At 38.6% G+C, this 24,339-nt stretch overlaps 1 protein-coding gene across 1 annotated transcript in view; it reads right to left on the reverse strand.

Moving 5' to 3' along the window:
• The window catches only part of DTWD2 (DTW domain containing 2), a 98,231-nt gene extending 78,895 nt beyond the window's left edge, over positions 1 to 19,336 (reverse strand). Inside the window, exon 1 of the mRNA XM_060146199.1 lies at positions 19,119 to 19,336. Coding sequence (XP_060002182.1) covers positions 19,119 to 19,336 — 218 coding nt within the window. The remainder of the gene's footprint in view (positions 1 to 19,118) is intronic.
• Positions 19,337 to 24,339: the final 5,003 nt, after the last annotated feature.

A 24,339-nucleotide genomic window follows, 5' to 3' on the forward strand; every position in this document is an offset into this window, starting at 1 on the left:
TTTTACCCACTAAACAAAAGCAAATGTAGAGCCCAGAAAGATAACGCACCTCAAGTTTTCCAACACTCAACAAAAAATTTTTAGTCCCATAGACTGAAAAAGCAAAGAACAAAGAGTTTCATCACTTTTCAATAGATCAGTTGAATAGATACACTGCATTACACATAAAAATGGCAACAACTTTCTAATTTTAAAACAGACTTTGAAAAACGAAATGCCACAGTGCCCTCTACTGTCACTTTAAAGAAACTTAAATAATCTGTAAAATAAACTCTAGGTTTTACATTTTTGAAACTATATCCAATATAATCAATGAAAGAAGAAACAGCTTTTCGTTATTAATATAATATTATAATAAAATTTCATCTCATAAAGAGAAGCAATCTCAACCATGTATGATTGCTTCAAGTGTAAAAGAAATGATATTCTCATAACCCCTTAAATCTGTTTTTTATCACTACATTATTTTATTTTATAAATGCCTTCAGGAGTAGAGGAACAACAGACTTAGAAAAAAAATCACTGTTATAGGAGAGGAAGTAACTCTCTAAAGATAATAAATACCTTTAAATGAGACATATTGACCTAGGCATGCTTAGAAGAGTGGTGTCCAAAGTGAGTTAAGTAAAATATCCCAATGGGGTGCAAAAAGATAGTATCAATATTATCACTTCTATTTATAATTAAACAACTAATATTTAGTACATAGAATAACACTCCCTCTGTGAAATGGTATATCACATGGTAATGTGTCAGGATATGCAGTATCCTAATAGAAAAGGAGGAGTTTCATAACATGAAGTGTTAACAACAGCACCCACAAAGAAACTATATATACCCACAAAGAGTCTATACTGAAGAAATTCTAATTACATAATCACAAATAAATAAGTATATGGCAGAGCTGTTCCTTTCTTACTGCTACTTCAAACTCTTCATTAGAGTTAATAAATCTAATCAGATGACGATAACTTTAAAAAGTAGAAATTATAAAGATTATTTGAACTATGAAATCACATCTTACTATCAGTAAGTTACTATCATAAACCTTACTGTAAGTATATATTATGTCTCAAAAATACTAAATAATAAGACTAGGACCCCATCACAATTAGCAAAACATTTTTAAATAGTTTATTTCACCATTATCTCTTCCCTTTTTATCTATGTTTTTTTATGGTTTAAGAGGCAAGTCATACATTAATATATGATAAATGTATATTATCATAGATAAATATGTATACCTATTAGAACTACATCCTAAATATTTTAACCAACTGTGGTATGTATTCAAAATAATTTAGAGATCACTGGCCTAGAGATAAGCTTGTTCCTACTATAAGATCTATAACTAGGAAAAATTTTAGTAAGTGTTATTATATTAAAGAAGCCTTCAGGGCTTCCCTGGTGGCGCAGGGGTTGAGAGTCCGCCTGCCGATGCAGGGGACATGGGTTCGTGCCCCAGTCCAGGAAGATCCCACGTGCCGCGGAGCGGCTGGGCCCGTAAGCCATGGCCGCTGAGCCTGCGCGTCCAGAGTCTGTGCTCCGCAACGGGAGAGGCCACAACAGTGAGAGGCCCTTGTACTGCAAAAAAAAAAAAAAAAAAAAAAAAAGAAGCCTTCAGAGGAGCCAGATGCTTGGAAAACAAAAGCCTTGTGTCCAGAGAGATGACTATATACAGCATCTATATAAAGCCCCTACTAGAGCTGCAATGACAAAGTGACAGGTCAACTGAGAATCTTGTCATAAAGTAATCATCTATAGTCAGTTATCCTATTATTTACTTTGTCTTCTTATATCAAAATAAAACAAATATAAAAAAATAAACATCTTTCTTAATAGCAAGTTAAGTAAATCACTCTTTGCTCTACAAACTCTTATTTTATACTTTCATAATTTGTCTTAAATATTTATTACATAGACATGTTTTCCCTCACATTCAATTCACTATGAATTCTAGAGGAAACAATTTCTTAATTGTTTTTCTATGACCCAAGCTGTGCCTTTACTGGATAATGAATTAATAATGATTGAATGAATAAAGACTACCCATATGATTCATCAAATTAAGCCTCCAGATCCATGTGCAGCAGAATTCTATGCTCCTTAGCCATTGGTCAACTAAAGGGGACAGCATGAATGGCCATCCTGACAAGCAAGGAGTCAGAGGTTAAATTGTTCCAAGGACCAGCTATATCTCAGTAGAGATATTTTACAAAGAATAGCATAGAATGAAGGGACCATGTTACTAGAAAACATCTTCATTTTCTTTATTCTTTCTTCTCCTTTCCCTTGCCTAAAAGCTGTCTATATTTTAAAATGCAGATTTGGAATACCTGATTTATTAAGGAAATATTCCTCCTAAATTTATATAAAGGTTCATTTCTTCAAAAGAGCAAAAGAGAATTGAGAACTTTCTTTGATATAAGAGACAAAAATATATAAGGTTTAAGATAGGCTTACTTTACTACATAAGAGAACACAAGAATGGTATGAATAAGCCACCGATTCTGATGTCCCTTAAAAAGTATTTTTCATCAATGGAATATTTATTTGTAGCTGGAAAGTGCGTATTTTAAAAGCCCTAGGATTATAAAATCTCCATCATGAGGCAATTTAATTATGGTGACCTGCAACATTAACACATGCAAAGTTATTTACTTGCCCTTAATCTCTGAATCTAGAAAAACTACCCAAACAGGGAAGAAGATGACTACAAAATAAACCAATTTTGTAAATAATAATAATGATAATTCATGGAGGAGAAAAAGAATGAGGGAGGAGGGAGAAAAAGAGGGGAAGGAAGAGGAGGAAAGAGAAAAAGATAAGAGATGAGAACAAGGAGGAAAGGGAAAGAGGAAGAATTTAACAACTGCACAATTTTGTGCAAATGTGCATATGCTATAGGCACTATGCTAAACACTTTACCTTCATTTAATTCTTACAAAACCTGTCAAACGAAGGTAGTATTATTGCCCTAATTTACAGATGAAGAAACCAAGGCTATGAAAGGTTAAATAACTTTCTCAAGAGAAAACAGAGCTGGGGCTAGAACCCAGTTCTAATTCCAAAGTGTATGCCCTTAATCAATACATTTTGTTGATTCCATATAAGCATTTAATGTCAATAAAAAGTCTTAACATAACTCTGCAGTGCTTCCCTAGGTCCCAGAAGGCCTAGCACTAAAATTAAAATATTTGATGATAAATAAACCTAACAGGCTGAAAGAGACAAAGAAGAAGCAAAAAGTCAAAGTCAAAGAAAGGTCAAAGAAAGAACATTCCATCCAAAAGCAGGAGAATACACATTCTTTTCAAGTGCATATGGAACATTCTCTAGGATAAATCACATGCTAGGCCACAAAACAAGTCTCTACAAATTTAAGATGACTGAAACCATATCAAGCACCTTTTCTAAACACAAAGGTATGAGACTAAAAATCAAGTACAATAAAAATTGCAGAAAACACAAACACATAGAAACTTAATATGCTACCAATGTGTCACTGAAGAAATCAAAGAGAAAAGCAAAAAATATCTGGAGACATATGAAAATGGAAAACACAACAATTCAAAATCTATGGGAAACAGCAAAAACAGTTCTAAAAGGAAGGTTTATAGCAATACAAGCCTACCTCAGGGAATAAGAAAAATCTCAAAAAATCAATCTAGCCTTACATCTAAAGGAAGTAGAAAAAGAACAACAAACAAAACCCAAAGTTAGATTCAGGAGAAGATGGTGGAAGAGTAGGATGCAGAGATCATCTTCCTCCCCACAGATACATCAGAAATACATCTACACATGGAACTGCTCCTACAGAACACCCACTGAATGCTGGCAGAAGACCCCAGACTTCCCAAAACGCAAGAAACTCCCCACGTACCTGGGTAGGGCAAAAGAAAAAAGAAAAAACAGAGACAAAAGAATAGGGACAGGACCTGCACTAGTGGGAGGGAGGTGTGAAGGAAGAAAGGTTTCCACACACTAGAAGCCCCTTCGCGGGCAAAGACTGCGGGTGGTGGAGGGGGGAAGCTTCAGAGCCACGGAGGAGGGCACAGCAACAGGGGTGCAGAGGGCAAAGCTGAGAGATTCCCGCACAGAGGATCGGTGCCGACCGGCACTCACCAGCCCAAGAGACTTGTCTACTCACCTGCCAGGATGGGCGGGGGCTGAGAGCTGAGGCTTAGGCTCTGGAGTTTAGATCCCAGGGAGAGGACTAGGGTTGGCGGCGTGAACTCAGCCTGAAGGGGTTAGTGCGCCACAGCTAGCCGGGAGGGAGTCTGGGGAAAAGTCTGGAGCTGCCGAAGAGACGAGACCTTTTCTTGCCTCTTTGTTTCCTGGTGCGTGAGGAGAGAGTATTAAGAGCCCTGCTTAAAGGAGCTCCAGAGATGGGCGCGAGCCGCGGCTATCAGCGCGGACCCCAGAGACGGGCATGAGACGCTAAGGCTGCTGCTGCAGCCACCAAGAAGCCTGTGTGCGAGCACAGGTCACTGTCCACATCTCCCCTCCTGGGAGCCTGTGCCTCCCGGCCACTGCCAGGGTCCCGGGATCCAGGAACAACTTCCCCGGGAGAACACACGGTGCACCTCAGGCTACTGCAACATCACGCTGGCCTCTGCTGCCACAGGCTCGCCCTGCATCCGTACCCCTCCCTCCCCCCGGCCTGAGTGAGCCAGAGCCCCTGAATCAGCGGCTCCTTTAACCCCGTTCTGTCTGAGCAAAGAACAGACGCCCTCTGGTGACCTACACGTAGAGGCGGGGCCAGATTCAAAGCTGAACCCTAGGAGCTGTGAGAACAAAGAAGAGAAAGGGAAATTTCTCCCAGAAGCCTCAAAAGCAGCGGATTAAAGCTCCACAATCAACTTGATGTACCCTGCATCTGTGGAATACATGAATAGACAACGAATCATCCCAAATTGAGGAGGAGGACTTTGGGAGCAAGATAGATTATATTTTCCCCTTTTCCTCTTTGTGTGTGTGTGTATGGTTATGCTTCTGTGTGAGATCTTGTCTGTATAGCTTTGCTTTCACCATTTGTCCTAGGGTTCTGTCCATCCGTTTTGTTTGTGTTGTTTTGTTTGTTTTGTTGTTCACTCTTCAAAATTTTTTTTCTTAATAATTATTTTTTATTTTAATAACTTTATTTTATTTTATCTTACTTTATTTTTTTATCTCCCTCCCTCCCTCCCTCCCTCCCTTCCTTTCTTTCTTTCTATTTATTCTCCCTTTTATCCTGAGCTGTGTGGAGGACAGTCTCTTGGTGCTCCAGCCAGGCATCAGAGTTGTGCCAATGAGGTGGGACAGCCAGCTTCAGGACACTGGTCCACAGGAGACCTCCCAGCTCCACGTAATATCAAACGGTGAAAATCTCCCAGAGATCTCCGTCTCAACACCAACAACCAGCTTCACTCAACGATGAGCAAGCTACACTGCTGCACACCCTATGCCAAACAACTAGCAAGACAGGAACACAACCCCACCCATTAGCAGAGAGGCTGCCTAAAACCATAAAAAGGCCACAGACACCCCAAAACACACCACCAGACGTGGACCTGCCCACCAGAAAGACAAGATCCAGCCTCATCCACCAGAACATAGGCACTAGTCCCCTCCACCAGGAAACCTACACAATCCACTGAACCAACCTTAGCCCCTGGGGACAGACACCAAAGAAAACGGGAACTACGAACCTGCAGCCTGCGAAAAGGAGACCCCAAACACAGTAAGATAAGCAAAATGAAAAGACAGAAAAACACACAGCAGATGAAGGAGCAAGGTAAAAACCCACCAGACCTAACAAATGAAGAGGAAATAGGCAGTCTACCTGAAAAAAAATTCAGAATAATGATAGTAAAGATGATCCAAAATCTTTGAAATAGAATAGAGAAAATGCAAGAAACATTTAACAAGGACATAGGAGAACTAAAGAGGAAACAAACAATGATGAACAACACAATAAATGAAATTAAAAATACTCTAGAAGGGATCAATAGCAGAATAACTGAGGCAGAAGAACTGATAAGTGACCTGGAAGATAAAATAGTGGAAATAACTACCACAGAGCAGAATAAAGACAAAAAAATGAAAAGAACTGAGGACACTCTCAGAGACCTCTGGGACAGCATTAAACACACCAACATTCGAATTATAAGGGTTCCAGAAGAAGAAGAGAATAAGAAAGGGACTGAGAAAATATTTGAAGAGATTATAGTTGAAAACTTCCCTAATATGGGAAAGGAAATAGTTAATCAAGTCCAGGAAGCACAGAGAGTCCCATACAGGATAAATCCAAGGAGAAACATGCCAAGACACATATTAATCAAACTATCAAAACTTAAATACAAAGAAAACATATTAAAAGCAGCGAGGGAAAGACAACAAATAACACACAAGGGAATCCCCATAAGGTTAACAGCTGATCTTTCAGCAGAAACTCTGCAAGCCAGAAGGGAGGCATTTCATTTTGCTTATCTTACTGTGTTTGGGGTCTCCTTTTCGCAGGCTGCAGGTTCGTAGTTCCTGTTGTTTTTGGTATCTGTCCCCAGTGGCAGGACATGTTTAAAGTGATGAAGGAGAAAAACCTACAACCAAGATTACTCTACACAGCAAGGATCTCATTCAGACTTGATGGAGAAATTAAAACCTTTACAGACAAGCAAAAGCTGAGAGAGTTCAGCACCACCAAACCAGCTTTACAACAAATTCTAAAGGAACTTCCGTAGGCAAGAAACACAAGAGGAGGAAAAGACCTACAATAACAAACCCAACACAATTAAGAAAATGGGAATAGGAACATACATATCGATAATTACCTTAAGTGTAAATGGATTAAATGCTCCCACCAAAAGACACAGACTGGCTTAATGGATACAAAAACAAGACCCATATATATGCTGTCTACAAGAGACCCACTTCAGACCTAGAGACACATACAGACTGAAAGTGAGGGGATGGTAAAAGATATTCCACACAAATGGAAATCAGAAGAAAGCTGGAGTAGCAATTCTCATATCAGACAAAACAGACTTTAAAATAAAGACTATTACAAAAGACAAAGAAGGACACTATATAATGATCAAGGAATCGATCCAAGAAGAAGATATAACAATTGTAAATATTTATGCACCCAACATAGGAGCACCTCAATACATAAGGCAAATACTAACAGCCATAAAAGGGGAAATCAACAGTAACACAATCATAGTAGGGGACTTCAACACCCCACTTTCACCAATGGACAGATCATCCAAAATGAAAATAAGGAAACACAAGCTTTAAACGATACATTAAACAAGATGGACTTAATTGATATTTATAGAACATTCTATCCAAAAACAAAAGAATACACATTTTTCTCAAGTGCTCATGGAACATTCTCCAGGATAGATCATATCTTGGGTCACAAATCTAGTCTTGGTAAATTTAAGAAAATTGAAATCGTATCAAGTATCTTTTCAGACCACAACGCTATGAGACTAGATATCAATTACAGGAAAAGATCTGTAAAAAATACAAACACATGGAGGCTAAACAATACACTACTTAATAACGAAGTGATCACTGAAGAAATCAAAAAGGAAATCAAAAAATACCTAGAAACAAATGGCAATGGAGACACCATGACCCAAAACCTATGAGATGCAGCAAAAGCAGTTCTAAGAGGGAAGTTTATAGCAATACAATCCTACCTTAAGAAACAGTAAACATCTCAAATAAACAACCTAACCTTGCACCTAAAGCAATTAGAGAAAGAAGAACAAAAACACCCCAAAGTTAGCATAAGGAAAGAAATCATAAAGATCAGATCAGAAATAAATGAAAAAGAAAGGAAGGAAACGGCAGCAAAGATCAATAAAACTAAAAGCTGCTTCTTTGAGAAGATAAACAAAATTGATAAACCATTAGACAGACTCATCAAGAAAAAAAGGGAGAAGACTCAAATCAATAGAATTAGAAATGGAAAAGGAGAAGTAACAACTAATACTGCAGAAATACAAAGGATCGTGAGAGATTACTACAAGCAATTCTATGCCAATAAAATGGACAACCTGGAAGAAATCGACAAATTCTTAGAAAGGCACAACGTGCCGAGACTGAACCAGGAAGAAATAGAAAATATGAACAGACCAATCACAAGCACTGAAATTGAAACTGTGATGAAAAATCTTCCAACCAACAAAATCCCAGGACCAGATGGCTTCACAGGCAAATTCTATCAAACATTTAGAGCAGAGCTAACACCTATCCTTCTCAAACTCTTCCAAAATATAGCAGAGGGAGGAACACTCCCAAACTCATTCTACGAGGCCACCATTACACTGATACCAGAACCAGACAAAGATGTCACAAAGAAAGAAAACTACAGGCCAATATCACTGATGAACATAGATGCAAAAATCCTCAACAAAATACTAGCAAACAGAATCCAACAGCACATTAAAAGGATCATACACCATGATCAAGCGGGGTTTATTCCAGGAATGTAAGGATTCTTCAATATATGCAAATCAATCAACGTGATACACCATATTAACAAATTGAAGGAGAAAAACCATATGATCATCTCAATAGATGCAGAGAAAGCTTTTGACAAAGTTCAACACCCATTTATGATAAAAAAAAAACCTGCAGAAAGTGGGCATAGAGGGAACTTTCCTCAACATAATAAAGGCCATATATGACAAACCCACATCCAACATCGTCCTCAATGGTGAAAAACTGAAAGCATTTCCACTAAGATCAGGAACAAGACAAGGCTGCCCACTCTCACCACTCTTATTCAACATAGTTTTGGAAGTTTAGCCACAGCAATCAGAGAAGAAAAGGAAATAAAAGGAATCCAAATCAGAAAAGAAGAAGTAAAGCTGTCACTGTTTGCAGATGATATGATTCTATACATAGAGAATCCTAAAGATGCTACGAGAAAACTACTAGAGCTAAGCAATGAATTTGGTAAAGTAGCAGGATACAAAATTAATGCACAGAAATCTCTGGCATTCTTATACACTAATGATGAAAAATCTGAAAGCGAAATTAAGAAAACACTCCCATTTACCATTGCAACAAAAAGAATAAAATATCTAGGAATAAACCTACCTAAGGAGACAAAAGACCTGTATGCAGAAAATTATAAGACATTGATGAAAGAAATTAAAGATGATACAAATAGATGGAGAGATATACCATGTTCTTGGATTGGAAGAATCAACATTGTGAAAATGACTCTACTACCCAAAGCAATCTACAGATTCAATGTAATCCCTATCAAACTACCACTGGCATTTTTCACAGAACTAAAACAAAAAATTTCACAATTTGTATGGAAACACAAAAGACCCCGAATAGCCAAAGCAATCTTGAGAAGGAAAAATGGAGCTGTCACCCAGGTTATTATAGTAAAAACATTATTGTAGTCAGAGATGGAAGGAAAAAGTTAGTGCACTTACCCTGAGGATCAGAGAGATGTATTACTGGCAGCGCCCATCATATTTAACTCATCAGTCTGAGCTGTGTATATCCAAGTGGAGATGACAATACCAAAAACTCAATTAGTAGGTTCAATTTTAGCTGCCATGCTAGATTTATCAGGGGCATGAAAGAAATATTAAGATAGCAGAAAGGGTTCTGTGGTCGAGGCAATGTGGATGGATATATAGAAAAATATTTGAAAATCTTTTTATCTCCTGTAAATGCCAGAGAGTATCTGTCACAGAAGAGGCACTATTCAACCAAGTAGGCAGAATGACTCAGCCAGTTTGCATCAACCGACCTCAGTAAACAGCTACACTGATGCTGTCATGATGGGCACCTGAACAGAATGACAATAAGTAAGGAGGAAGGCCATGTATGAGCGCTACAAGTGAGGTGGATGGACCTAGAGTCTGTCATACAGAGTGAAGTAAGTCAGAAAGAGAAAAACAAATACCGTATGCTAACACATATAAATGGAATCTAAGGGAAAAAAAAGGGGTAAGACGGGAATAAAGTCACAGACCTACTAGAGCATGGACTTGAGGATATGGGGAGGGGGAAGGGTAAGCTGTGACAAAGTGAGAGAGTGGCATGGACATATATACACTACCAAACGTAAAATACATAGCTAGTGGGAAGTAGCCGCATAGCACAGCAAGATCCTTACTTATGATAATTGTTGCATTTTTTCAGTGATTTCTTTCTTTGAGGGTTTGTATTAAAGATTCAATTTCAAGTACATTAAGGGTGATATATATGCTTTGTTAACTACTCAGATAACTGTGTACCTTCAATTTTGTGGAAATTGGAACTCCTGTGCATTGCTGAGGGGAATGTAAAATGGTTGCAGCTGCTATGGAAAACTGTTTGGCAATTCCTCAAAAAGTTAAACACAGAACTACCATATGACCCAGCAATTCCACTCCTAGGTATATATCCAAAAGAATTAAAAGCAGGAACTAGAATAAATATTTGTATACCAACGTTCATGGCAACACTATTCACAATACCCAAAAAGTGGAAACAAACCAAGTGTCCATCAACAAAAGAATGGATAACAGATAAATTAAGATGGCATATACATACAATTCAGCCATAAAAATGAAATTTTGATATATGCTATAACATGGATGGACCTTGAAAGCATTATTCTTAGTGAAATGTCAGACAGAGAACAAATATTGTGTGATTATACAAAGTATCTAGAATAGGTAAATTCATAGAAACAGAAAGGAGAATAGAGATTACCAGGGGCTGGGGGGAGGAGGGGATGAGAAGATATTATTTAATGGGTACAGAGTTTATACTGGGGATGATGAAAATTTTCTGGGTATAGATAGTAGTGATAGTTACACAACATTATGAATGTATTTAATGTCACTGAATTGTACGCTTATAAATGGTTCAAATGATAAATATGTTATATACATACTAACCTGATTTTTTTAATTGACCTGCCAAATAACAGATTTACATAAACAAGTAGATCATACACATCTCTTTTTTTTAAGATTTTTTTTTACAGCTGTTTTAGATTCACAGCAAAATTGACGGGAAGCTACAGAGATTTTCTATATACCCCCTGCCCAAAGACATGCATAGCCTCTCCATTATCAATATCTCCCATCAGAGTGGTACATTTGTTACAAATGATGAACCTACAATGACATTTTGCATAGACTTTTAAAAATAATTTTGAACTCTCTATTGAGTCTCTGTTGAGTCACGGTCATTACATTTTTTTTCCTTTAATTCTTTGAACCTATTATAAGCGTTGCTTTGAAGTATTTTTCTACTATATCCAAAATCTGGATCCACTCAAAGACAGTTTCTATTTGCTGTTGTTTTCCCTGTATGTGAGTCACACTTTCCTGTTTCTTTGCATGTCTAGTAAGCTTTGGTTAAAAACTAGACGTTTTAGACAAGGTAGTGTAGAAACTCTGGATTCTATTTAATTCTTCTGGATGCTGTTCTTTGGAAACTTGCCTGGACTTAACCTGCAGACTCCCTCCTCTTGTAGTGTGCAGTCACTGGTATGTCTGTTCAGTTTTCTTTTCTTTTTTTAATTCTTATTTTTATTTATTCCTAGGGGTCACACCTGTGAGATCAGACACATTTCTATCAGGTCAATCTCTCTAACTCTTTGCAAGGTCAGTAGAATCATTCCATACCTTTCTGTTTTTTTCCTTGATTAATCCTGGAACACTTCTACTTACTTCACTTCACTGCTCCCTTTTTCCCCACAACTTTTCCACTAGGCTTCCAGTAGACAAAAAACAAGAAACAAGCAAACTAAAAACTCAGCAGAGAAAAAAAAAAAAAAAATCCTATCAATCAATAATACCTTCAAATTTGCCTTTCTAACTGAAATGTGAAGAGCCACCAAGAGAAATGAGAGCTGACCATAGGCAGGTAAAGGATTCAGGAGGTAAAAGGTGGACCTTAAAAAAGACAATAATTAAAATTGCCCATCCCAAAATAATTAAAAATAGCCATGGACAAAGGAAAAGGAAAAGAATCTATGGATTAGAAGAAGGCAAAGGAACACCTCACTGGAAGTATATATTATATGCAATAGGAAAAGAAAGAAAGTCATACTGTTCATTTTAGTATAATTCATTATTACGTGATGCAGTAATGAAAATATGAAAGTTAAAGCAGCTCTGCCTCTGCTACTCCCCTGACCTTAAGAATACATAAAAGAGAATAACTATTTAAATCACAAAGTTGTCTTATATAGTAAATAAAAACATACATGTAAGAAAGCACTTTGTAACCTGTGAAGTCTTTTAAAATAATGCCAAATTTATTTAGATACAGAGAACAAACAGGTTGTTGCCAGAGGGGAGGTGGGTGAGAGGATAAGTGAAAAAGGTGAGGGAAATACAAGATGTACACACTTCCAGTTACAAAATAAATGTTACCTGTATGAAATGTACAGTGTGAGGAATACAGTCGATAATTATGTAATATCTTTGTATAGTGACAATGGTAACTAGACTTATCATGGTGATCATTTTCTAATGTATAGAAGTATCGAATCAATATGTTGTACACCAAGAACTAACATAGTGCTGAAGGTCAATTATACTTCAAGAAACAAACTTAAAGAAAAAGGCGAGAAGTGGTGAGAGCAGGAGAATTGGATGAAGGTGGTCAAAAGGTACAAACTTCTAGTTGTAAGATAAATAAGTATCAGGGATATAATGTACAACATAATATAATTAACACTTGTACATTATAAATGAAAGTTGTTAATCAAGTAAATCTTGGGACTTCCCTGGTAGTCTAGTGGTTAGGATCCAGCACTTTCACTGCCGTGGCCCAGGTTCAATCCCCAGTCGGGGAACTGAGATCCCACAAGCCACGCAGAGTGGCCTAAATAAATAAATAAAGTAAATCCTAAGAGTTCTCATCACAAGGAAAATTTTTTTTCTTTTTCTTTTATTTTTTATCTACATAAGATGATAGATGTTCAATAAACTTAATCATTTCATGGTGCATGTAAGTCAAATCATTATATTGTACATCTTATACAGTGCTGTATGTCAATTATATCTCAATAAAACTGTAAGAAAAAAATAAAATATATTACATATTTTAAAAATAAATGAAAAAGACAAATTTTAGACTAGACTATTAAGGAATATATTCTCTCACTATATAAGCATTAACAGAGTTATGAATTATTAATTTGGGGCAAATGTAAACATAGTTAAAAAATTAATGTCCTTTGATATTCTTTGAAGAAAACTTCTATCTATCAGAGGGTAATAATAATGTTCTTATTTTTCTTGGGGAAAATAAATCAAACATTTAGAAAGCTCTAAAGTGGTTTCTTAAAATTGGTCACTCCTCTTTGGAGACTTAATTAAGAAAAAAATTCCCTCTTGAGATATATCATCTTTGCTCAATTTTGAACATATGATTAGCTTGCACAGTAATTTGTAAATCAGTTAGCTTCCCACATATCTTAGGAACGAACTAGTTCAAAGAATAAACATATTTTCTGTATTAAAAAGAAAGAACAAATTAACTTAGTTAATGCACAAAGAATTAAATTTGCACGCTATCAAAATTTTTACCCTAAAAATTACCATCAATAATCTAGTTTATTTTAAATTTACCAAAACAGTTGGTTTTCTAATTCTAAGTGTTGATACCAGTTCAACAATCTTAATTATTGTAAACTAATTGCTTTGGGAGTTACCATTTTTCACTTCTACCTACAAAACCTGCAGACTGATTTACCCTCCTGCTCAGGCTGACCAGCCCACAATGACGTACATGACACCCAGATCAAAAAGCAAATGCCTATGAGAGGCAGGCAGTTAATCATAGTTGAATTAAGCAGGAATGACTGGGAGCAATGATGACCTGGACAGATCACACCCAATCTAAAGGCACAACCAATACTCCGCTCAGCCAACTATTTTGCTCAGGCAGTTGGCCCCCAAGCTGCTAGATCTTCCCATTCTCACAGAAAACAGAAATCTGGATTTTGATATAAAACACCTTCATTTTTAACTATTAGCAACTGGTAATTTAAAACTGGTAAAAATATAGTTTTAAACAAAACATCTGTGGGGCTGCCAGTTTGTGGCTCTTGTATTCTTCTTAAATACCTGCAACCTTCCCTGCTTTACTTTCTCATTATTTTATCCCCAGCACCTTCTTCTCCAGAATAACCAAGCCTAAAGAATACGGAAAACGTTAAGACATGGAATAAAGAAGCTAGACGTTGTTAAAGGGTACAAAGTTGGAACTAGAAGGGGAACAAATGCTGGAGAACTAATGCACAGCATTGTGATATGGTCAACAATACTGTCTAATATACTTCAAAGTTGCTAAGAGGCTACGTCTTAAGTCTTCTCAGCACAAAAAAAGAAATGATAATTAGGTGACAACAGCTAACCGCTACCAATGATAACCATACTGCAATACATAAATGTATCAAATCAACAGGATGTACACCTTAAACTTATACAAATTATACAACAAATATATCTTAATTTTTATTTTTAAAAAAAGGAGCTAAAGAATACCAAAGCTCAGGAATCCTGTTACTAAGCTTGAAGTAAACATACTTCAGCTTAAAAAGTATGAAAATCAGAGCTACTCCTGCAGCCTTAGTGGCTGCACTTCAACTAGTGACTACATCCACTCGGCAAACAAAATCATAAGGCTTCTTCAGCAAGCATGGAGCGTAGAGCAAAGCCAAGCGTTTGCAAGAGCTTGGAAGCCAAGTGGACTGGAGCTGGAGACCCAACTCTGCTACTTGATTGTTACCTCTACCTTCTTATCATTTAAAAGCTAATGATATCATCAATTCTAGAATGCTGTTATGAGAAATAAATAAAATATTATACATAAAGCACCTAGGCTTGGTGAATAACCTGCAGATGACCAGTGCTTAATAAACGGGTGCTAAATATACTGATGTGGCTTATTATAATCCTTACAACTTTGTACTTTTGTAAGAAAAAAGCACTGGAGAGAGAAAAATTTCTGTCTCAGGGCCTATCTGTGTCAGTTTGTGTACATGTTCTCCCTGCTGTCTGCCTCCCTCAGACAAATTAAAAAATACTCTGTATTTAGACATTATTCCATTATTCTTATGATTAATGAATTTCAAGTGGTTTCTAACTCTTGTCCTCAGGCAGGGATATAAACAGAAGATATAAAAAAATAATTAAGATGTCTGGCATTTTACTGGAATAAGGCCCTAACTCTTCCCAGTCAAGCCTTTTACCATTGTATCACCATTCAGTTTGCATTTTTCTTAATATATAAAACAGAGTACAAATTGTGATAGAAGCCACCTATAGAAGTCAAGTTGTAACCTCCATTCAAATATAAAAATACTTCAGTGGCTGTTTTGTTGGGTTCTAGTGCTTTAGGCTCAAACTCCCTAACACAGTTTATTTGGCCCTTCCCAGTGCAACCACCATTACTCTCTGCAGCCTCGTCTCTCCTTCCTTTCTGCCAAGCTCTCCAAATACACTGTACTCTATACAATGTACTCCTGTACATGCTGTTCCTTCTAACAGGGACACACTTTTTATAAAATCTGTATCTTGCAATAACAAATTAGTTTGGGATCTTTTAAAGAATATTTCGTTAATGTTTAAGATATGTTATATTTCTAACGAGCAAGATTCTGCTGAGAAGTTAAATTGAGTTTGCACTTCCTGAACAAAACCAATCTCTAGAACTCCTTAGGCTGTGACAATTATAGTAATGTGTTTAGAGAAATGAATAGTGTTTTAAATAAATGGCCAAATAATTGTGACTTACTGATCACTCAAATCTAAGAATGCATTTTAATTTTAAAAACTATTATAAGCATAAATGTAAACAAGTTCACTCAGGGAACTAATTAAAACCCTAACCGGCTAATAAAATAAAATATAAAGAGCTATAAATATTATACTGATAACACCTAAATATTCTCCATAATTCTAGAACTGCACTCTAACCAATTAAAACAAACAAAATGCACAGCATGCCAAGGGAAAGAGTCTTTAAAAGGTAGAAAATTTCACTAGAAAAAACAAAGTGCAGAAATGTCAGAATGAATTATAATGCTAAAGGATTAACTAAATGAAACTGAAAACAAGCTAAAATCCAGCAAGTCATTTTTACTTTTTAAACAGTAGATCAGGTTAGAGGGTAGAGAGGGATGAAAAGGCAGAGCCAAGAGGACTTTTAGGGCAGTGAAAACACTCTGTATGCTATCAATACTATAATAGTAGATATATGTTATTACAAATTTGTCCAAACTCAAAATATGTACAACACCAAGGGTGAACTCTAATGTAAACCATGGACTTTAAGTGATAATAATGTGTCAATGGAGTCCATCAATTGTAACAAATGTACCACTCTGGTAGGGGATGTTGAAAACTGGGAAGCTATGTATGTGTAGGGGCAGAGAGTATATGGGAAATCTCTGTACCTTCCTCTCAATTTTGCTGTCAATCTAAAAGTGCTCTAGGGCTTCCCTAGTGGCGCAGTGGTTCAGAATCCGCCTGCCAATGCAGGGGACACGGGTTCGAGCCCCGGTCCGGGAAGATCCCACATGCCGCGGAGCAACTAAGCCCGTGCGACACAAGTACTGAGCCTGCGCTCTAGAGCCCACGAGCCACAACTACTGAAACCCGCGCGCCTAGAGCCCATGCTCCGCAACAAGAGAAGACACCACAATGAGAAGCCTGCACACCACAACTAGAGAAAGTAGGGCACAGCAACAAAGACTCAATGCAGCCAAAAATAAATAAATAAAATAAATAAATTTTTTAAAAAATAAAATAAAAGTGCTCTAAAAAATAAAGTCTATTAATGGGGCAGAGAGGAGGAGATAAGAAAAATTATAAATCTTTGCTAGCCATAGAAGACTAATTTTTAAACTATTATAACTAGCAGTTCTGAGTAGACTAAAAACTACATGATAAAGCTAGCATAATTTAGCTCTGGATTTGTATTTGAAATACTTTTCTTTCCACCTCCTAGTGAGAGCCCTTCAAAGCATTTTTTTTTTCTTGGGGGGCTGTGTTGAGTCTTCGTTGCTGTGCGCAGGCTTTCTCTAGTTGCGCGAGCGGGGGCTACTCTTCGTTGCAGTGCACGGGCTTCTCATTGCGGTGGCTTCTCTTGTTGCGGAGCACGGGCTCTAGGCGCATGGGCTTCAGTAGCTGTGGCTGGCGGGCACTAGAGCGCAGGCTCAGTCAGGCACGGCTTAGTTGCTCCGCAGCATGTGGGATCTTCCTGGACCGGGGCTCGAACCGGTGTCCCCTGCATTGGCAGGCAGATTCTCAACCACTGTGCCACCAGGGAAGCCCCGAAGCATTCTTAAGTGCTATCTCCTAACAACTTTAGACAACTTATTTAAATAAATTGTATTCACACACCCCGTCTGTTCCAACACACAGTCTCTTTTAGACACAAATTAGTCAAAGGTCTACTGAGTATCTACTGTACATAGTACCTTCAGAAAATATAGAGAGATCCTTACACTCAAGATCCTTCCTCTGAGGTCTTAGAATTCAGCTCTGGGAAAAGGTCAAAATGGCCCTGGTAAGAGACTCCAAGTACGCAAATGCTAAAGACAATCAACCAGCCGGTTCTTCTGTTCCCCTTCTTGGAACACTTCTCTCTTGGCTGAATCCTTCTTATCTTTCAAGTCTCAATATAAAGGCTATCTCTTCACAAATCTTTCCTGACACCATCCTGCTATTTTCTATGGCAGAATCCCACTCCTTTCATTGCTGTTCTTTTTTTTTCCAATCTGTAATTACATATTTAGTTGCTTGTTTACTGGTTTATCATCTGTATCCAATAACAAACTGAACACTCTATGTGGACAAAGACTCCACCGTATTACCAGTAATTAGCAAAGCACTCAGCACTCAATGATTAAATGAATGCGTACATCTGGTGCTCAGGAGAAAGGTCTGAGCTAGAGAGACTGAAGTAGAGGTGATAACTTAGCCATGAAAACTGGTAAGATCACCTGTGAGAAGTGTATGGGGTTAGAAGAGAACCTAGAACCAAGACCTTGAGGTAGCCCAACATTTAGAGTTTTAATAGAACAGGCAAAGAAGACTAGGATACAGAAGTCAGATAAATCAAAGCGAAACCAAAGAGACAGTGTTTCAAGGAGTATTTCAACTGCAGAATTCTGCCAAGAGGTCCAGTAAAAAGTGAACAGAAAAGGATCCATTAGATTTCACCTCATTAAGGTTAATGGTGACTTTAGTGAGAGCCATTTCAGAGCACCTAGGATCTGAGGACAAATTACAGAGTGATTCCCAGGTGAGGAAGTAGAGACACTACCTAATTGTTAAAAGTGTGAAGGACAACAGAGAGGTAGTAACCAAGAGAAATGATCCTGAACACCCAGGAGGTAAATATAATAGTATATCTGTATAGCATGAGATTCAAACAAGCAGGGAAAGCAATCCTCACAATCCTGAAAGTACACTAGCATAATTCAAACGGTCAAATAATGTTAATTGTTGGTGTTGCTAGTTTAATAAATTGTCTCCCCATTAGACTATAAGTGACCCAGTGAGCGCAGAGATAACGTATGTTTTATCCATGCCTAGGTTTCTAGGAACCTAGAACAGTGCCTGCCACACAGTAGGTGCTCAATAAATATTTCTAAGTGAATTCATAATTCTGAATACAATGTCAACTACTGGAATAGCCACCTTGATTGTCTCCTCTGATCCATTTTTTCTTTTTTTTACTGTGAGATGACTATGTCACATAAGCATAAACGTGTTTTTACAAATATTACTGTCATTACGCCTTACTTCCCCTACCAGACACTCAAGCTTCTTGACAGCGGAACTTCTGTCTGCTCATCCCATGACCCGCTCAGTGTCTTGCAGGAAGAAGTAAGGCTAAATAATCCTGAACCTGGAGAAATGACTTCTTACGAAAGAGCTGTGACAGGTATTTCACAGTGATTCCAAGGTCAACCAGTGGACCCTGCCGCCCCAAGCGGGGAGAGGCCAGAACCAGCGCTCCCCCGGCCTGGAACCGCAGCTGCCGCCTCCCCGGCAGAGGGCGCGGCAGCCACCGCGATACACATCCCCCTCCAAGTCGGCCGCCGGCCTCAGTCCCCGCCCCCGCCCGGCGGTCACCTGCAGCGGCTGCACTCGGGCCTCCGCTCAGCCGGCTCCACTGGCAGTTCCCACAGGCCGTCCGCACTAGCCCCGTCCACCTCCGCGTCCAAGGCAGTCGCCGCCGGGGCTGAGCCGCCCTCCCGCCGCTCCTCCTCGTCCGGCTTCTGAGACCTAGAGGCCCCTGGTAGCCGCGCGACGGGGTCCCTGGGTGTTCGCGCCTCTTTCTGCAGCTCCATGGCAGGCGCTCAGGTCCGACCGTCACATTGAAGCCCCGCTGCCGCCAGGGGCCGCCACAAGCTGGAGAAACCAGCCTCCGCCGCCCGGCGCCACGCACGCACGCCACGTACGGGGGGCGGGTCTCCGAAGCCCATGCTGGAGACCCCGCCCCGCAGTGGACAAGGAGTGAACCCATTGGTCTGTGCCCTGTGGGCTAGTTCACCTAGAACCCGGAAGGGAAGTGTGGATCGTCCTGGGGAGCAGGTGAGGTTAGGAAAGCGTCTCGGGAAGAAGTAAAGGAATCTCCTCTGAAAACACCTCAGGTGGCAAACTTGAATGTACTTTCCTTGTTTTCACCCCTTTAAAAGTGAAAATATAATGGAATTCTGCGTTTTCCCCCTTAGGATGGCAGTTTAAGAATTAGCTCCGTGACCGCGCGCAATAACAAAGACCCAATGCAGCCAAAACTTAATTAGTTAATTAATGTAAAATTTTTTTAAATAAAAATTTTAAAAAAGAATTAGCTTGGTGAGTGCACACAGCAGTCTCAGCATCTGATGTACTTGATCAGCTTGTGTACTTGTTTCAGGCCTACAAAGGAGAGGTTGTACCGATGGAAAGTTGAATTCACGGCTGGTCTGTTTCAGCGGCTTTCTTGCTCTAGAAGGGCAGGGACCTTTGTCCTGTGTCTTGTACTTGGTATTTCTACTCGTCATCAAGAATACTGTTTTACGGTAGACACTAAACATTTGTTGAAATGCGGTTTTTAAATTGTCCGAGGCCACTAAGATCAAAGTAAGAGAGCTGAGATTTCATGTATGAGGGGAAAAGTAAGCCACAGAAAGATAACTACCTTGCCCAACTTTTTACAGCTCTGGAAAACAGCAATATAGCCCGCAGTTTTTTAAAAGCCAGAATGAACTTTACGTCAGAATGAAAGTGGCACTACTTCTTGCCCTATATCGGTGCTGATTGTTTTCATTTAATACTTTGTTACTTCTACCAACATTCATCGTTTTAAACAAAAATATTAAGTTTTTACCAGTCATATGAGCTAAGTTTTGCAATCATAATTATCTTGATTCTAGAGCTATGAAAGTTTAAATAAAAAACAAAGTAGATTTATCACTAACAGTAATAGAGCTCGTGAGCCATGGCCGCTGAGCCTGCGCGTCCGGAGCCTGTGCTCCACAACAGGAGAGGCCACAACAGTGAGAGGCCCGCGTTCCGCAAAAACAAACAAACAAAAACAAAAAGTTCAAACCAGAGATTCCTTATAAAAGTTCAAGCAATACAGATTTAAAGGATCCTATATGGTTAGTCACTACTCTTGCTAGACTTATACAAATAATCAGGTCAAGTTTATTAAATCTAGACTTACTTTGCAAACAAATTAGTCTTAATTCGGCTATCTTTGTTAACAATTAGGGTGAGATTTTAGAGAGAATAGTTACGTTTCAATTAAATTATAATACATACTTGTAGATATTAGATTTTTTTTGCTATTAACTTTCCTTGAGGTTTTGTAATTTACCTAAAAACTAGACTGAATTTTTTTAGTTTTCTCCAATATCTGGCTACAACTCTCTAAACTAACTTTTCCAATTTCTTCCCATCCATTTGACTTGGAATCACTGAGACCTAAAACTTTTCCTGAAGCCCTGCAAACTGAAGCTAAACGACTTGATATAAACTTCAGAGAAGTTGCCACAACAGCTTATATTTAAATAATCCTTGTGCCTGTTACTGTATGTCACTCAGAAAGTTTACCTGAACACCCAATGACATCATCAGAGACGTTTCAAACTGCAAAAGATGCTTGGACACTGATATCTAGAAATTCTCTTGACTGACTGCCCCTGGGCTAAAAAACTGGTTTATAATCTGCTCCAATTCTTAACCTATGTTTTTCTTTTGTTTCCATAAAGTGCCTCTTATTAAATACCCGATTCCTTGCACCATAGATCTGGCTTTGGGAGCCCAGATGCATTACTGAAATGAGATAACTGTTTAAATGACCTGTTCTCAGAACTAAGAAACTGGTTCAATGAAATGGAGGACTCTGCTAACCTGTTCTCTCTCTCCACTGTCACCAGCTCAGCTTTGACTATGTGAAACTTCCAGGGAAGTTTCAGAGGAGGGAACTGTTGGAGCCCAGAGTAGGTTATGCAAAGTGTGCCTCAAGGGCATATTGATTATTTTGAATTAAAATTACTTAAGAAACAGCCAACACAAGAGGGACACTCTGACCTTCCTGTCTCCCTGAAGGCAGGAAATCAGTGTTTCATGTGAAAGGTGCACCCCTGCATCTGGAGGTAAAAGGACACCCTTGTTGTCAAAGATAAGGAATTCCAGCCTAGAAGCCTGTGTAAACAAACATTGTTACTTCTTTAATTTACTACCTCAAGCCAAAACTCTGTTTAGATTCTTCACTAATAGGGCATTCAAAACCTACACTTCATTGTCCTGCCAATTCCTCACAAAGTCACCTAGCAAGTATAAAAAATGCCTGCTTTGGCCACTTCCCATGTCTCATTTCTCTGAGACCTCCATGCACATGAATTAAAATTGTTTCTTTTTCTCTGTTAATCTGTCTGTGTCAATTATATTATTAGTCCAGCCACAAAAATTCAAGAGGGGTAGAGGGGGAAATATCCCCCTCCCCAACTGGTTCTTTTTGGCTGGGCCTGAGAATTAAATCGACATAAGACAGATCAAAAGGAGAAAAGAATACAAATTTTTTTAATGCAAGCTTTTTGTCACACGAGACCCTTCATAAGGAATAAGATCCAAAGATATTATGACACCAACTTGTTTTTATATTAGGTTGAACGAAGAGGCAGTCGTGGAAAAGTGACTCAACTATGTGGGCAAGCTAAAGGAAGATAGGAATTATTTTAACAAAGTCTGTTTGGATGATAGCATTCTCTTGATCTTAACTTCCTGTCCTTGATGATTAGAATGTACCTTCCTTCTGGTATAGGGAGGATATCTTTCACATAGGAATTTCACTTCCTGCTTTTAGGGGAAAAAAAGTAAAGTCAGAGTGGTTTTCTTCTATCTGCAGTTTTTCACATGGCTTTAACTCAAAGGAGTCAATATGCCAGAGAGGCATATATTTGGGGAAGCATGTTCTGAACTCATCCCCTTCCTCTATCTTCAAAGCCAGTAATGGCAGGTTTTGAGTCCCTTTCGTGGTTTGACTTTCTCCTGCCTCTTCTTCCGTAGTCACATCTCTCTGACTCACTCTCTGCCTTCCTTTTCCACTTCCTTTTCCACCTAGATAATCCAGGATAATCTCCCTATTTTAAAGTCAACTGATTAACTGCTTAATTCTATCTGCAACCTTAATTCCCTTTTGCTCTGTAAAGTAACATAGTCTCAGGCATAACACCAGGGAGTGCAGAACTTGAGGGCCAAAATCTTACCTTCCATATCTGCACATCTAAATCTATGGATGCAATTCATACAAACTTCACATGAAAAAGAAAAAGGAAAAACATATACCCAAAGTATTACTGATACTTACACCAAGGTACTGGGATTAGAAGTCTCTGTGTGAGTGTGATTTTCCTCTATCTTACAAATGTTCTGCACAATGACCATGTAAACCACATTTTTAGAAAGAAGAATTCAGAAGATTAACAACTAGATATCAGAATATTAAATGGTATGATTAATGGCAAGTAATATAAAGTGGAAGATGGTTTCTATTAATTCCATTCCTTGTTTTCCTTAGGCTACGTTTCCTTAAGACTGTATTTTTGGGTCTTTTTTATGTGAATTAGTAGTGAGTCTAGTGATTCTTTTATTTAATGCAAGTTCCCTAAGTACATGTGTCATGATTATTTTGACATAAATTGTTCTGAAGTGACCCAGTTGATGATAGGGAGGTGATTGCGTTTCCCTCACCCCCAAGTCACTGGACCCTTTGGTTTTCCTCAAGGATCTACTCTAATTTTTATATTTCCTGACTGTGCAGTTATGCTTTCATATTTTCTAAAAATTCTAGGTTTACTGAACTTGGAAATTTATTATCCCTTATCTACACATACAACTTGGATCCTCTGCTCACAGGATTTTTTTTTTAAAGCATCTTGTTTGCTTAGATTTGTTTGTTTTACCAATTAGTTTTGGAGACACTCATTTTTACATTTTGAATTAAATATCCCTGCATAGAGTTAAATAATTAAAATTTATAAATCCAATTCAGATGACTGGCAAATTTTTTAACTTAACTATTTTTATGGCCAAGAATTACCTCAATTATTAGAAACAACTGAGTTTTAGAGCAGGAAGGGAATGTGAAGATCATCTAACACGGTGCTTTTCCAGCCTGTCTTACATGGGAATCAGAGGAAGAGCCCCACCCAAAGCCAATTAAATCAGAGCCTGAAAAGAAAGAGGGAACCCCAGGCATCAGTATTCTTCTTGCAGCTTGAGTTGAAAACCACTGATCCTAAGATCCAGCTTTTTACAGATGAGGAAGCTGAGGCCCAAAGAGGGGAAATGGCCAGGTAGAAAGTTTAAAACTCCTGACTTCTAACCTAGTGAGTTTTCCCCTGACCTTGTTGTTCTCAATCTTTGCGGTGTCAGGGAGCAGAATTCTCCACCCTAAAATGTCTCTTTAGCATGCAGATGATTTCAAGCTGAAAAAATGATCAAGGCCCAAGACTCAGGAAGAAACTTTGATTTTCCCCCTAACTGCCTAAAAGAATGTAGGTAGGGCTTCCCTGGTGGCGCAGTGGTTGAGTCTGCCTGCCGATGCAGGGGACACGGGTTCGTGCCCCGGTCTGGGAAGATCCCACTATGCCGCGGAGCGGCTGGGCCCGTGAGCCATGGCCGCTGAGCCTGCGCGTCCGGAGCCTGTGCTCTGCAACGGGAGAGGCCACAACAGCGAGAGGCCCGCGTACCGCAAAAAAAAAAAAAAGAATGTAGGTAGATGACCTGTTCCAGTTACAGATAACTAGGAGACAGGAAAGTCTGTTTGCTGGAATTCCTCTGTGTCCCATTGACTCTGCAT

The sequence above is a fragment of the Lagenorhynchus albirostris genome, chromosome 3, assembly GCF_949774975.1.
Source record: "Lagenorhynchus albirostris chromosome 3, mLagAlb1.1, whole genome shotgun sequence".
Classification (NCBI taxonomy): domain Eukaryota; kingdom Metazoa; phylum Chordata; class Mammalia; order Artiodactyla; family Delphinidae; genus Lagenorhynchus; species Lagenorhynchus albirostris.